At 37.3% G+C, this 16843-nt stretch overlaps 1 protein-coding gene across 6 annotated transcripts in view; it reads left to right on the forward strand.

Moving 5' to 3' along the window:
* NGLY1 (N-glycanase 1) overlaps positions 1–12992 on the forward strand; it is a 64917-nt gene extending 51925 nt beyond the window's left edge. For 5 of the 6 annotated variants that reach the window (XM_054483083.2, XM_054483080.2, XM_054483082.2 and 2 more), the window contains 3 exons: positions 2926–3111; positions 12078–12255; positions 12631–12992. In XM_054483083.2, coding sequence (XP_054339058.1) covers positions 2926–3111; positions 12078–12255; positions 12631–12806 — 540 coding nt within the window. In that variant the 3' untranslated portion in view covers positions 12807–12992. The remainder of the gene's footprint in view (positions 1–2925; positions 3112–12077; positions 12256–12630) is intronic. The other variant, XM_054483084.2, reaches the window with a different exon arrangement.
* The last annotated feature ends 3851 nt before the right edge of the window (positions 12993–16843 follow it).

Here is a 16843-nt window from a genome sequence, read left to right on the forward strand (position 1 = left end):
CCTCCAACTGCATTGACTATGACCTTTCAGTTAACTTGAGAGTAATTATTTTAAAATGCAAACATTTGAAGAGAACCAGTAATTGATTTACATAGCATAATCGTGTAAGAGTTAGCAAAGCATTTTTAAAATGGGACTTAAAATTTTTTTTACCTTATGTAAATTTTTAGTGCAGTGTAACTTTTACTGAAGAATATACAGGAAAATGCACAAATTATAAATGTACAGCTTAATGAATGTTTACAGATTTAACACCCATGTAATCACCAACCAGAATAAGAAATAGATCACTGGAACCGTAGAAACAAGTGTGAGTTTCTTTCCCCACTGCCTTACACCCTCGAAAGTAATCATTATTCTGGCTTCTAACATCATATATTAGTTTTGCCTGTTATTGTGCTTTATATAAATGGAATCATATAGCACGTACTGTTTTGTATATAGCTTCTTTTGTGCAACTTTATGTCAGTGAAATACATGTTGCAACATGTATGGTATGTTCTCATTGCTGTATAATTCATTGTATGAATGTAATTTTTCACTGTTGATGGCTATTTGGGTTATTTCTAGTTTTGGCTGATATAAATGGTGCTGCTCTGAACATTTATATTCATGTTTTCAGTGAATATGTTTAGGCATTTTGTTGGATGTATACCTAGGAATGGAATTGCTAGGTAATAGAGTATGAGTATATTCAGCTTTAGTAGATATTGCCAAACAATTTTTCAAAATGGTTATGCCAGCTTATACTCTCAACAGCAGTATATGAAATTTTTCGACATCTTTGTGTACACTTGGTATTGTCTATCTTTTTCATTTTAGCAGTTCTGGTGGCGTATAGTAGTATCGTGATTTTAATTTGCATTTTGGTGATGACTAATTATGTTGAATGCCTGTTCTTTAAACTTTCGGATATCCTCATTCTCTTTTGTGAAGTGCTTATTTAGGTCTTTTAAAATGAGATTCTAATGCATTTAAAAGAATGCTGTTTTACTTTTTTCCTCTCCAGATGAAAACTTTATGGAGTGGAGAAAATACAGAATTTGGGGAATTCAGCTGATGAAAGTGTTTATTTCTTGGTATATGCTTGCATATATCTAATATTGGCTAGAAATTGTTGGTGGCATGATTACTGTTATATTAAAACTTATTTTAAGGTACCACATGATTAATCTTCCAAAATTAAATAACAATGGAAATATAATTTCCATAGGTAGGTCCTAAAGGGACTAGGTAAAAATCAGTGTGCTAGCCTTTGTAACAGGCATTAGGACAGTATAATAGACTGTCCTTTGCCCTTAGGGAGCTAAAGTTGAGTCACTGGAGAGCATTTAATAAAATGTTTAGGAAATTTGCAATGAAAAATGCTTGAAAGAAAAATAACTCATCACAATATCAGTATCAAGCAGTTCCAAACAAATTAAAGTTTTATTTATCTACTTTTTCTAAATTTGCCATTGTTACAGTTCATTTCTCTAGTAACAGAATATGTTTTAAAGGAGTGAATTATCACTAATAAATTTTATGTTTGCTTTTTAATTTATCCCATTGTCTGTAGCAGGCAGTTAAAAGTGTTGGTTCAGCCATAGGATTACAAGATCCAAATTCAACAAATAATTCAAATCACTGCCAATGCAGTGTGTTACAAGTATAAATCTAAATACAGCCAGTTAAAAAGAGCTAATTTAATTTGCAGCTGTGTTCAATTTAAAACATGGATATTATTTAGGTCTTCATTTCTTTTTATGCATGGGCGTGCTACCTCTTGCATGGCATGGAAGTTGATTAACTTTAAAAATATGAATTGGGTTGCATACCACATTGTTTTCCCTTTTGAAATTTTTTTTAAGTTTCTTAATTGCTGGAGACCATTTTAGGGCCATGGGTTTAAAAAGAAATCATTTTTTCCTTTAGAAATGGATGTTTGTTTTAAAAGTAAATAGAAAAACATTAATCCTAAATACTTTTGGAATTAATCTTGCAATCAATTGGAAACAGAAGAAACATTGGTGCTATCATTTCCAGAAAGAAAAGTTTTATTTTAATCTTAGAATTAAAATATTTTATAAAATATTAATGTTATTTTGGACTAGAATGCAAAGATTGCCTGGGATTTTAGGTTAAAATACAAGCTTTTTAAATAATTTTACACATGCAGAAGACTGTTTCACGCTATACCTCTCAGCTGCTCTCCTAGCTTAGGGAATTAGGAAAGGACATTGAGGAAATGGTTGAGCACTCAGGATGAGAAAGAATCGAGTATGTGGAGAGTAGAAAGAACAGCATCCTAGACAAAGGAAGCAGCATGTGTCAAAGCCGTGAGGCAAAATGAGCTGGACCTTTTTGAGGAACTAAAGGAAAAGTAATGTGATGTGAGTGTAGAAATGAAAGGGAAGAGTAACAGGAGATCTGGTTGGAGAAGCAAGCAGGGTGAACCATCACATAAGGCCCTGGTAGCCGTGGTAAAGAGCTTGGAGTTTAAGTCACTGAAGTGAGTTAAGCAGGAAAGTGACATATCCTAGTTTATATTTTTTCAAAAATCATTTTCATTGCTATGTGGAGCATGGATAGGAGAGGTAAGAGTTGAAAGCTGGGAGTCAGCTTCAGGAGACAATTGTAGAAGTCCAAGTAGGGGATGTTGGTGGTGGTATAAAAGAATAAAAATTAATGAATTCATTGAATGCAAAATCACAAAAATATAAGTCAGAGCTCATACTTCTTGTTTTTCTCTCTAGTAATGTTTAGAGTTATAATAACATCATACTGATTATATTTATTTATAAAATAATTTCCAAATTTTCCAATGGCACCAATTTTTTCTTTTAAATTTTGAAGGATTCTCTTACCACTCTGCTTAGTAATTTCTCTTTTTTCTTTTTTACATCTTTCATAATGTTGAAAAACTAATTCTGCTTTCTTTTTAAGAGAAAAGAAACCTCATTTATTCCCTGTGAAAATGAGAAGATTTCTAAACAGCTCCACCTTTGTTATAATATTGTGAAAGATCGTTATGTTCGAGTTTCAAATAACAATGAAACCATTTCTGGATGGGAGAATGGTGTGTGGAAAATGGAATCTATATTCAGAAAAGTTGAAACAGACTGGCACATGGTAACTTAATGCATAAAACCATTTAAAACTTTTGTCATTGTTTAAACAAACATAGATTGGCTTTATTTTTCAGTTGTGTAAAATATGAAAACTGATATATCAAACTTATTTTTAGTAATCCTATAACCTGGAAAAGAAAATTCTGTCCCCAATATGTAATCAAAAGTCCACTAGAAATTCTTGCATTTATATCAAGGAAGTATCTGTTTTCATCAAAGAGGATGAATTTAATTCTTTCATGGGGAAAAATAATCAAATGTATGATCAATCCATGTGACTGATTTTTGCATGACTATATATACATATATATTCTATTTGATACTGTATGTATACATATAGTATATTGTGAATTAATTCCTTCACAGATGTGTATTCATTGCCCATTAAATACAGGCTATTTAGGGAGTATAATAGATTTAGTTCAAAATTTCAGAAAGCTAAACATCTAACAGGCATTCACTTCAAAGAATGTGGATGATTGAGCAGCAATATTGGTTATTTCTTCTCTGTATCTTAAAAAAATAATTAAGTAGAGGTTAGGACTGTAGTAGTTCATTTATACCAAGTTGCATATTATCGTCACATGCTATCAGTAACATATAAGAGGCTTCGCTTTAAAACTGCCTGCTCCTTAGAAACACACCAAAATAAACTTAAAGCTATTCACATGACCTCAATAGATCTGATCATATTATTGATAGATTTTCATAGGAATTAATTAACTTATAGGAAGCTTTTAAAGTTAATTTACGAAGATACTTGAGTGGGAACTTGTTCACTTGTAAAATATATTGGATAGATTAAAAAAGTGAGTCACATATAAACAGCTGCTAGTGTTTATGAGCATCTGTTACATGCTGTCACTGTACTAGGCATTAATCAAATTACCAAAGACATACAGAGATAAGGTCTCTGCTTTTCTCTTTTTCAATCGTAAGTTTTTGTTCAAAAACTTATCTTGCTACTTAAACATAGAAATACTCCATTTATATCACATTGTCCAATACTAAAAAAGTTGAGGTATTTTTGTATTAATAACTTATAGGATTATTCTAAATTTTGGAATTTTCTTCTTTAGCTAAAGAAATGCATAAAAATAGAGATAAAATTTAAAATTTCAAGATATCTGTAATTAGTTGTGCAGTTGATGAGAGAGGATGAACATCTTCTAGAAGACTATCCTTAGCCTAAGAATTTCTCTGAACAGAGAGCAAGATAGAATAAAAGTGTTTTTTATCCAGTGACTAGTCTATACTTGCTAAAATGGAGAAAAATCGTGTGTTTCCTCCTAACCAGCAATGTTAGTAAAGTAGTAATGATGGGGAAAATAGTGATGTGTTACAGAAGATGTGATATGCCAAGAAACAGAACTACTGTGTGGAGTATTTCTTCTTTGTCTTATACACTCATTTGTTCATCAGCAAACTTGTACTGTTGTGCCAGGCATTATTCTCAGCTATGTGAACAAAAAGATGATTCCTGACCTCACGATCTAAAAGGGGAAGCCAGAGCATAAACTGCCATCTTAACCATGATGCAGAGTGCTATAATAAGGATATCAACACATTGCTATGGAAACAGTGAGGTGGGAGTAATTAGCTTTGGCTGTAGGAGTTGGGCAAAGCTCCACTGAGCAGACGACATTTGAGCTGGACGCTCAAGGTTGAGTAGGTGTTCATCAGGCAAGGAAACAAAAAAAAAGGCATGGAGTACGTGGCATGTTTCAAGATCTCCAAATAGAACATTTTAGCCAGAGAAGTGGTATAGTATGAGAAAGATTTAAATAATGTAAATGATAGACAAAGGCCATTAAATAGAAAACACACCCCTATTCAAGTAAAGCTTATGCCTTGATATACTTTCATGAAGGGTACCATTTTTTTTAAGTTGAATGAATTTCTTTCTAGCTACATATATTTAGTATCAAATGAAGAAAAATACTAGAATCTTTACTTGTAGAGAGTGATAATTCGGAAGTAACAATTGTCATTATAACTTGGGTATTCCATCTAAATCAGTATTTCTGGTTCTGTACTAGCACGCCCCCAATTAGGGATTTTCTACCTCTGTTGAATAGTAAACCTATTTCTCACCACACTTTTTCTCAGTAATCTCCAACCAGGTATCATGACAGATCACATGCAGCCTGCTTTCAGAGTTTTAGAACAGATTCTTTACCTCTCAAAGAGGTATCCTCCCAGGAGCACAAAGATTAAAATTTGCTATTTAGCAAGTAACATTGTTCAATAATGTCTGAATTGAAAAGAATATAAAAACTAAATCAAGAAGACCAGTACGCTTTTTGGGAGGCAAGTGATAACACCTTAATAAAAGCAGTATTAATAGCTTCCTAACTAATCTCCATCTGTCCTAATCCTTTCAAAGCTGTGATCCATGCTATCGCTAAAGAAACATTTACAAAAACTTAATCCTTAACTGAGTGCTTTTAGAGTAAGACATAGCTCCACGTCTTTTCCACATCTGGTCCTTGCCTTCTTCTCTGGCTTTGCCTTGCACTGTGCTACCCCTTGCTCTCTGCATTGCAGATATATTGCCCCTTCTCCCTTCTTCACAGAACCTCCCGTACTTCTCTTTTTTGATTAATTTATTCTTAACCTTACCACTTGGCCCAAGCCTCACTCCCTCAGGTCCCAGCAAATTGAATCCATTTCCCTCTTTATAGATTCATTGTACCATATACCTCTCTTTCATGACATGTATTCAACAAATAGATATGAAAATAAATTATTTGTCTCTTTCTCTAATAATGTTTACATTAGATTGTAAATAATTTTCAGGGGGAGACCTTGTCTTTTTCTACTCACTTTTGTACTCTCAGTATTCATATATCTGGCATAGTACGCGATACGTAGTAAGTGTTTAGTAAAGACTGGTGAATGTAAAAATGTATGTGGCTTAAATTCTGCATCAGCCTAGGGCTATGTAGAGCACTGTAAAAACTTTACTTTGTTGAGTGTCCTTTGGATGGTCTTAGATACTTTTTGGTTTTGATGAGTTTTATCCCTCTCTCTGTCACTACAGTCATTTTAGCATTTTGGTGGGGGGGATGGGCGGCGGGTGCATGGCATTATGTCAATAATTCATTCAGCACTCAGCAAATATGCACATTGTCAAATATTGTGCTTGGCAGTCAGATGTAATGGTGAATTAAGAGGCAAGCCTCAAGGTGCATATCAGCTGGTAAAGTGAAAGACATGTGGGTCAACTGTTTAGATTAATGGGGTAAATGGTAGAAGAGTATGTGTTTGTTTATGATACTGAGAGAAAAGACAGAAACAAGAGCCACTAACACCCTGAATCTGAGTGAAAAAAACCTCATACTCCAAGTATTTTGTTTTGTTTTGTTTTGTTTTGTTCACTCTACAAGTATTTTGTTTTGTTTTTTTCTGTTTTCTCTACAACAATCAACTCAGACTTCTGACCAAATACGTGGAGGGGTGGGTTCCCCCAAATAAGCAAGCAAGCAATTCTGCAGCAGGACCAGCTGAGTGACCTCTAATCCAATCAATTCTAACATGACCTTCCTGGAGATAACATTAGATCCCAAATGTTGCGGGCTTAGTCCCCAAGACTGTCCCCTCCCCACTTCAGATGCCAATCACAAGCTCCAGTTTGTTTTACCTGTGCTTCTGACCAACTGGCTATAAATCAGGTTCCTATGACTCTCTCCTTGGAGTCAATTAATTTGCTAGAGTGACTCATAGAACTCAGGGAAACACGTTTACAGGTTTATTATAAAGAATATTACAAAGGATGCAGATGAAGAGATGCACAGGGCAAGGTATAGGAAGGCACATGGAGCCCCTCTGCCCTCCCCGGGTGCGCCACCCTCCAGGAACCTCCATGTGATCAGCTCTCCAGAAGTTCTCCAAACCCTGTCCTCATAGGCCTTTTATGGAGACTTCATTGGTTTTTCATAACCATGACAACAATGTAGAAATATGATTGGACAAAAAGGGTGTGATCTGATACTAATAGCCTGACAAAACCCAGCAAAGCCTGTCTGTTCAGATTCTTCTTGGTCTCTCTGTGCAGCATTTCTACCTCCAGGGTATGGAACAGGACGATTTCTGAAATAGGGGTTTTATGACCCACAGTCAGACAAGGTAGGTCAGATAAATTATTTATGGTCAGCTCCAAGAAAGCAAGTTGTGGGGAGATTAGAGTATATTTTTAGTTTCCATGGCCTGCCTTAGAAATAATAAAGGCTATGGGAGTTATGAGCCAGGAACCATGAATGAAAATCTGGAGAGAGATATACACATATCATAATATCACACTGAGTCAGAGAAGGCCTTGCAGAAGAAGTAATATCTGAGTTGGCTTTTGGAGAGGAGGAAGAGGGAGAGTTTCTTAGTATGAGGACAGGATATGGAAGGGGAGGTTGTTTGGGGACATGAGTAATAGTGTCTTCAAAAGCACTGAGGTGAGAGACATCTGGTATATTCAGGAAAGTGTGAGAAGTAGAGAATATGGAGGAGAATAGTGAGAAATGAGACTAGAGAGGTAAATAATTGTCAGGTCCCAGAGACTTTAATTACCCTGCAGTTATGTAATAGGAAACCATGAAAGTTTCCTATTACAAATGAAGTAAATTGGAAGTATACGTGGAAATCTTAAAAATTCTATCCAAATTCTACAAATGGAATAAATTGGAAGTATACACAGAAGTATTTAAATACAGTGGGAACTAGGAGTGGATTCATGTTTGATTTTCAAGATAAAATGGAATAATCAAAAACAAGACTCATTGCAAGTACCGGTTTACCAGCAACAATTTAAGATCCCTTGAAATACAACTGCTTTGCTGGGTATCTGTGGGAATGACGGACTTCAGGGTGCCTGCTGTATGGTGGACTGAACTTGAGTGAATCTTAGCAACCTAAGTAGAACAATAATTTTAAGAGTGTATTAAAGAAGAGCTTCAAACAATGTAGTACAAACTGAACCTCTAGGGAGCCATAGCAGCCTGACATGTAGTAATCAAAAAATCTTTGAGCAAAATCTTCTGTAGAATATTAGTTACATAAAGCCAACATGCAAATTGTTCTCAGTCCAAAAATAGTGGTTACAGCCACAACCTAAAGACAAGTTCTATTTTTATACATTGTGAGTAGTATGGCTTATGCCTAAACAGACACAGAGGTCTTGTTCTCACGCAAAGGTTGTATATGCCCATATGTGCTTACAGACATCAACAAGGAGCAAGGATGGGTCACTGGTGGGAGGAGGGGTTGGGTGGTATATATAGAATACAGGAGAAAACCTCCATGATTTCTGACTTTACTAGCACTCCTGCTAAAGTAGGATAGCAACACTCACCTTTTAGAGACCTACAAATTACAAAACCGAGCTTATAGAATGCACACAATAAATTTAAAAAAATTTTTTTAAAGCCAACAGGCAAAAATATGTCTATCAAATAACTCACGATGTTAGGAACAATCAACAGTTGTAAAAAAAAATTTTTTTTTCTCACTACACAAGTGAATGTTTGCTTTTTTTTTTCCTTTTAAATAAATTATAGTTACTGATTGTGTTCGTATTATACATAGATAGGACCAGAGTTGGAGGTTTTTTATAAATTCTATTGTTTTGGTACATTTTAGTTTACCAAACTGAGTACACATATTCTTGGTAACTTTCTACCACCTCTAAAAATGAGTCTTTGACAGAATATATTGTGCAAAAAAAGATGATAGGAATTTTCTGTATAAATAGGGTGTTTTATCTCCATATACTGTTTCTTTAACATAAGAGACCTTTTTTATTTTGCTCATAGTATGTTTGAATGTTTAAACATTTAAGTATTAAATCATGAACTCTATCTTATTCTTTAACTTTCTAGAGTCTTAAAAGCTGATGGTGCCTTTAGGACTGAAAATTTTAAGGCTTTAATAAATGCTGTCAGGCATGTTCAACAGCTACTATAAACCTTCTCTTAAACAGTTAAAACCACAGTTCTGACCCAGACCCACACAATATAATTAAGGCAGTTATTGGAGTAAGCTAGATTTGAAGTTAACCTAATTTCAGCCTATCATATTTTATACCCACACTTTTGAGGGACATTTGAATCTAGTGAGCTCTGAAAATATACAAGATATAGAAGTGCATATTGAGACACAAATTTGAGTATATCTGTTAATATTTATGTCTTAAGATTACTTTCCTCAAGTCTTTTAGTTCTTTTAATTCACCTTTCTTCCAGTAACCTCTCTGTTTGGCTCTTCTTTCCCAGATATCCCACTTTGCTAGCCATTCCTTTAAAGGAGCAGTTAACCTGTGTGTAACCCAGATGCCTAATAGTTTAGGATGGGTGAAACTAATGACTCCCGGGGAACACTGGTGGAGTCCTGAGTCCCACATCCTCCTTACAAACAGCTGTAAGAGGAGCATGCAGTAGGAACATACATGAACACCAGAGGATGTTATAGTGACGTCCGAACTTGAGTGGAGCAATTGACAGTTCCACATCTAGGTTTGTCAACAACAGACAACAGTTAGATATGTAGATATACATATCTACTCTGAGTAGTTTCAGATCATTTTCTTTGGAGAGTGATTGTTTAGTTGTTATATAATCTCTAACTCACTGATTCTAAAAATTTTCAGATTAAGTTAATGGGCATACCTGGAAGAAAAATAGCTATAGGTTGGTTGTCAAATAGATGGTGATTAGAATACTATCAGTGATTGATTTTTTTACTTAATGTGAGTAAAGAGCAGAATACAGAATAGTACATGTAATAGGATATTCCATGGCAGATGTGTTTTATATGGTACTTTCAACTATTTGCCCCTGAGCTAGAGGATGAGTTAGATGTTTCTAAAAAGATAAGTCTAACATGAATATATATATATATATATTTGTATACAGATCTTTAATACTTAATATTTACTAAATGTTTTTATTTTTATTTTTTTTTTTTAGACAGAGTCTTGCTCTGTCACCCAGGCTGGAGTGCAGTGGCACCATCTCGCTCACTGCAACCTCTGCCTCCCTAGTTCAAGCAATATGCATGTATCAGCCTCCCGAGTAGCTGGGATTACAGGTGTGCACTAACATGCCCGGCTAATTTTTGTATTTTTAGTAGAGACAGGGTTCCACCATGTTGGCTAGGCTGGTCTTGAACTCCTAACCTCAAGTGATCCGACTGCCTCAGCTTCCCAAAGTGCTGGGATTACCGGTGTGAGTGACCGCTCCCGGCGCTAAATACTTTTATGAATCCAGAAACTGTGCCCCCAGAGAGCTTATGATTTGATGAAGGTAGGTCAGAGTATGGGCAGTATAAAGGAGTATAGTATAAAAAAATAAAAAGGAGCATTGACAATTCAAGGTGGGATGAAATTGTGGAGGATTTTTTCCTTTTTTTTTTTTTTTTTTTTTTGAGATGGAGTCTCGCTCTGTCGCCCAGGCTGGAGTGCAATGTGCAATGGTGCAATCTTGGCTCACTGCAAGCTCCGCCTCCTGGGTTCACACCATTCTCCTGCCTCAGCCTCCCGAGTAGCTGGGACTACAGGCGCCTGCCACCACACCCAGCTAATATTTTGTATTTTTAGTAGAGACAGGGTTTCACTGTGTTAGGATGGTCTCGATCTCCTGACCTCGTGATCCACCTGCCTCAGCCTCCCAAAGTGCTGGGAGGCGTGAGCCACCGCGCCCAGCCTCATTGTGGAGGATTTTTAAAGCTAATAGATTAGACTTAATGTAAGAACCAAGTACTTGCTGTACATTTCGGACCAGGCAGATGATATAAAGAGAGTGGGATTTTAAAACATTAATTTGATCAGAGCCAGGCATGGTAGCTCACACCTACAATCTCAGCAACTCAGGAGACTGAGGCAGGCGTTCAAGACCAGCCTGGGCAACACAGTGAGACCCTGCCCCCCCAAAAAATTTTTTAATTAGCCAGGCATGGTAGTTGGAGGCTGAGACAACAGGGTCATTTGAACCCAGTAGTTCAAGGTTGCAGTGAGCTATGATCGCACCACTGCATTCCAGCCTGGGTGACAGAGTGAGACCCTGTGTCTAAAATAATAACTTGAAAATAAAAATATGATCAGAGCAATTGGAATTGCACAACAGTAGTCAATTGCATTAAGATGAGTGTAAAGTCCAAACTGTAGTAGTAAGTGCAGTATTAGTGAGAAAGGGGTTTCTTTCCAAGAATTATTTCAAACAAATACATAGAATTTTGTGGAAATTCAGACGTAAGGGATGAACGACTGAAGAATCAGAGTCTTAAAGAGTTTGAGCGTGGTTGAATAGAGTGACCTGTGAAAGACCAAGGCTGTGGATGTCAGTTTTCATGGCAATGTTTTGAGGAGTGTAGATAAAAGTATGAGAGGGGATGAGCTGGAAGCAGCCAGTAGGCTTAGATGCCTTAAATAGTATACATTTAATGTGCTAAAGGGCGTTGATGAAGGAACAGAGAGCATGCTATTTAGAGAAGTGAGCATGGATATCACCTTTTAAACCATTAGTTAGCAATGGCTCAGGTATTTTCTCGATTTAGAGACTATGTCACACTAGGAAAGCGTATATGAAAATCCAGACTTATAAAAATTAAGGAGTAGTTGCATTTAAAAGGATTCTTCATTTTCAGCAGGATTAGTCATAAAACTCATTTTAAAGAGTTGAACTTCTTAATATAAAAGAATATGATTTACCAAAATTTGGTTAGTATGCAGTCCTTTAGAATTGCACTTTTTGGGGACATCTGCATTCAAATAATACCTGTCTTCTAGGGTAAAAGATGCCATGGGAAAAATTGCCAAAAAAAAATGTTAGCAGTAAGAACCTTTTCAACAGGGAAAAGTTAGTTTTTAAATAACCACTTGTACATACTACCCTGTGACAGTAATATTCTTCACGAAGTTTGTTTTCTATACTATTTCATTTTTTCTGACAGTTCCTTTCTCCCCATCCCTACTCCTTATAGGTATATTTGGCACGAAAGGAAGGATCATCTTTTGCTTATATTTCCTGGAAGTTTGAGTGTGGGTCTGTTGGCCTAAAAGTAGATAGCATTTCTATTAGAACAAGTAGTCAAACTTTTCAGACTGGAACAATAGAATGGAAATTGCGATCTGATACAGCACGAGTAGAACTGACAGGCGGTAAGCATTTGCCTGGAGAATTAATCACAAAATATATATTTACCACTCTGAAGACCAATTGTACTTATTTGAGATGTAGCTCTTTTTCGTACTTAAGAGTTACTGATACTATTTCAGTTAAAAAAAAAATTTAATAAAACCTGTGTCATCCCATTGTAACAGAAAGGCTGATGTTTTCTGTTGTGAAATACAAATGCAAGGAAAAAATCATTTCTTTGTTTCAAAGGATGCATTTCTTCCATAAAGAATAATTTGTATTTATTTTTAAGGGTTTATTTTAACTTATACATCAGCCTATATAAAATACATTTCAAAATGATCTGTGCTCTTTAAATTACCAAAAGCAAAATGTTAATTTTTTTTCCCCTCTAACAGATAACAGTCTTCACTCCTATGCTGATTTTTCTGGTGCCACTGAAGTTATTTTGGAAGCAGAATTAAGCAGAGGAGATGGTGATGTCGCTTGGCAACACACCCAGCTGTTTAGACAAAGCTTAAATGACCATGAAGAAGATTGTTTGGAGATAATTATAAAATTCAGTGACCTTTGAGAACCTGAACATTATAGAAAAGCTGTCAATAATCAAGGACTTACTAAAGTAGTCTGTTGGTTCAGTGCATGCTTAGTTGGCAGTTACCACCCTGTGCTAGCAAATTTCTTTTGCTAGCTATCCATCATGTAACCCTTATGAAAATTATCTTTATATGTGGACTATAATAAAATATTGAATTAAAAACTTTCTTCCATATGTGACTATAATTTGGAGTAAAGTCTTGTTGACTCAATATGGGATTTTAATCTAAAAACTGTTAAGTATAGTTTTAAAAGTTAAATAATGATATTCATGATTAAATGCTATTCATGATTATGATAAAATCTTGGGCTTATGATAGTAATTTGACATTTTCTGATCAGCCATTCATTTCTTCAGAAGTGGTTGAATTAGATTCTCCTAATATTTTTAATTTTTAATTAATGTGAAAGTACAGTATCTCATAAATTATATAATGCATGAAAATTTATATGATTATAAATATTCAGGCATTTAAGAAATAAAATGAATTATTTTGCCTTACATCTTTTTAGTGGTTATTTTGGCTAAATAAAAATCTTTTTTCTAAACATTGAAAAATACTTGAATAGATATGAGTTATGAAAACATTTAACATTGACAACATAAACTAGGATACATTTTAAATTCCATAATACGTGGACATTTTGAAAATGCCTAACCTTTGAGTTATATTTTTATCTACCTCATTGAATAAAATATTCTTGATTTTGAAACTATGTAACTATATTATACAGTATCTATATATTGTATCAAGAGGTTTTGTGTATATTCTCTATAACCTCTCAAATTAAGTTTAGTGAACATTTATTAAGCATTTATGTACAAAGCATTGTGATAGCACTGTGGAGGAAGCAGTGGTGAAAAAGACATAGCCCCAAGCCTCCAGATTCCTTTGTGATATTCTGCAAAGTGAGTTCTCAACTCTTTATACAAGAAAAAGACATACTCAAGAGTCTCACCCTGTGCCACTCAATAGAACATGACATGTATTATAAAATATATAATAAAATCCTGAAACAAAGGTCTTATATTTATTCCTTTTTTTCTTTTGAGAGAGGAGATCTTGCTATGTTGCCTAAGCTGCTTGGAACTCCTGGGCTTAAGCGACCCTCTCACCTCAGCCTTCCAAGTAGCTGGGACTATAGGCATGAGCCATTGCTCCCAGCTAATATTTGCTTTATAATTGCAGTAAAACTCTGTTGAGAATCATTTTTTGCTAAAAAGTTATATTTCAAAAGAAGTAGTTTATGCATCTGAAATTATTAATATGTCTTGAATATAAGAAAGTTTTCTGGAACTCTCAGACTCGAAATTTTAACCTATAGTGGCCAAGTACTTAAGATTGGAAGAACTTGACACTTACCTGTCTTGTGGTGTCTGCTATTGGCACAGTGAGTATTTTGATGATCATATGGGCTAATCCTGTTAACCAGCATGAAAAAACCTAGAACTTTTAAAGCAGTTTTATAAAGATGGTAATAGAATGTAGGAACTCAACTGAATGGATGCATTCTAACTTTTACTGTGGCTTTAAGCAGAAAAAATTATTCGAGTTCAAATGTTTTATGTTGTTACAGAGTTGAACTGTCAAAAAGAAAAGGTAGTTGCACCCTTTTTTTTGGAATACTTTTCAATATATATACATATTTTTCATTTTACTTTAAGTTCTGGGATACAAGTGCAGAACGTATAGGTTTGTTACATAGGTATATGTGTGCCATGGTGATTTGCTGCACCTATCAACCCGTCATCTAGGTTTTAAGCCCTGCATACATAAGCTGTTTGTCCCAATGCTCTCCCTCCCCTTGTACCCCACCCCCCGCCTGGCCCCAGTGTGTGTTGTTCCCTTCCCTGTGTCCGTGTGTTCTCAGTGTTCAACTCCCGCTTATGAGTGAGAACACGCAGTGTTTCGTTTTCTGTTCCTGTGTTTGCTAAGGATGATGGCTTCCAGCTTCATCCATGTCCCTGCAAAGGACATGATTTCATTCCTTTCTATGGCTGCATAGTATTCCATGGTGTATATGTACCACATTTTCTTTATCCAGTCTGTCATTGATGGGAATTTGGGCTGGTTCCATGTCTTTGCTATTATAAATAATGCTGCAGTAAACATACATGTGCACGTGCCTTAATAGTAGAGTGATGTATATTCCTTTGGGTATATACCCAGTAGTGGGATTGCTGGGTCAAATGGTATTTCTAGTTCTAGATCCTTGAGAAATTGCCACACTGTCTTCCACAATGGTTGCATTAGTTTACATTCCTACTAACAGTGTAAGAGCATTCCTGTTTCTCCACAGCCTCACCAGCATCTATTGTTTCTTGATTTTAATAATCACCATTCTGACTGGGATGAGGTAGTATCTCATTGTGGTTTTGACTTGCATTTCTCGAATGATCTGTGATGTTGAGCTTTTTTTCATATGTTTATTGGCCACATAAATGTCTTCTTTTGAGAAGTGTCTGTCCATATCCTTTGCCCATTTTTTGATGGGGTTGTTTTCTTCTTGTAAATTTAAGTTCCTTGTAGATTCTGGATATTAGATCTTTGTCGGATGGATGGATTGCGAAAATTTTCTCCCATTCTGCAGGTTGCCTGTTCACTCTGATGATAATTTTCTTTTGCTGTGCAGAAACTCTTTAGTTTAATTAGATCCTATTTGTCAATTTTTGCTTTTATTGCAATTGCTTTTGGCATTTTCGTCATGAAGTCTTTGCCCGTGCCTGTGTCCTGAATGGTATTGCCTAGGTTTAATCAGTGTGCAAAAATCACAAGCATTCCTGTACACCAACAGTAGACAAGCAGAGAGCCAGATCATGAATGAACTCACATTCATAATTGCTACAAAGAGAATAAAATACCTAGGAATACAGCTAACAAGGGATGTGAAAGACCACTTCAAGGAGAACTACAAACCACTGCTCAAGGAAATAAGAGAGGACACAAACAAATGGAAAAACCTAACATCCTCATGGATAGGAAGAATTAATATGAAAATGTCCCCTCCCTCTCCCCCTCCTCCTCCCCCTCCCCTCCCCCTCTCCCTCTCCCTCTCCTCTTTCTTCGGTCTCCCTCTCCTTCTTTCTTCCGTCTCCCTCTGTTGCCGAAGCTGGACTGTACTGCCGTGATCTCAGCTTGCTGCAACCTCCCTGCCTTGGGCTCCTGTGATTCTCCTGCCTTGGCCTGCCGAGTCCCTGGGATTGCAGGTGTGCACCACCAGGCCTGACTGGTATTTGTATTTTTGGTGGTGACGGGGTTTCACCGTGTTGACCCGGCTGGTCTCCATCTCCTGGCCTCGAGTGATCTGCCTGCCTCTGCCTCCCGAGGTGCTGGGATTGCAGACGGAGTCTTGCTCACTCAGTGCTCCATGTTGCCCAGGCTGGAGTGCAGTGGCGTGATCTCAGCTCGCTACAACCTCCACCTCCCAGCCGCCTGCCTTGGCCTCCCAAAGTGCTAAGATTACAGCCTCTGTCTGCCCCGCCGCCACCCCGTCTAGGAAGTGAGGAGCATCTCTGCCTGGCCGCCCATCGTCTGGGATGTGAGGAGCCCCTCTGCCCGGCCACCCCGTCTGGGAAGTGAGGAGTGCCTCTGCCCGGCCGCCACCCCGTCTGGGAGGAAGTGAGGAGCGCCTCTGCCCGGCCGCCCCGTCTGGGAAGTGAGGAGCGCCTCTGCCTGGCCGCCCTGTCTGGGAAGTGAGGAGTGCCTCTGCCCGGCCGCCACCCCGTCTGGGAGGAAGTGAGGAGCGCCTCTGCCCGGCCGCCACCCCGTCTGGGAGGAAGTGAGGAGCGCCTCTGCCCGGCCGCCCCGTCTGGGAGGTGAGGAGCGCCTCTGCCCGGCCGCCCATCGTCTGGGAAGTGAGGAGCGCCTCTGCCCGGCCGCCACCCCGTCTGGGAGGAAGTGAGGAGCGCCTCTGCCCGGCCGCCCCGTCTGGGAAGTGAGGAGCGCCTCTGCCCGGCCGCCCCGTCTGGGAGGTGAGGAGCGCCTCTGCCCGGCCGCCCATCGTCTGGGAAGT

Source organism: Pongo pygmaeus, chromosome 2 (assembly GCF_028885625.2).
Source record: "Pongo pygmaeus isolate AG05252 chromosome 2, NHGRI_mPonPyg2-v2.0_pri, whole genome shotgun sequence".
Classification (NCBI taxonomy): domain Eukaryota; kingdom Metazoa; phylum Chordata; class Mammalia; order Primates; family Hominidae; genus Pongo; species Pongo pygmaeus.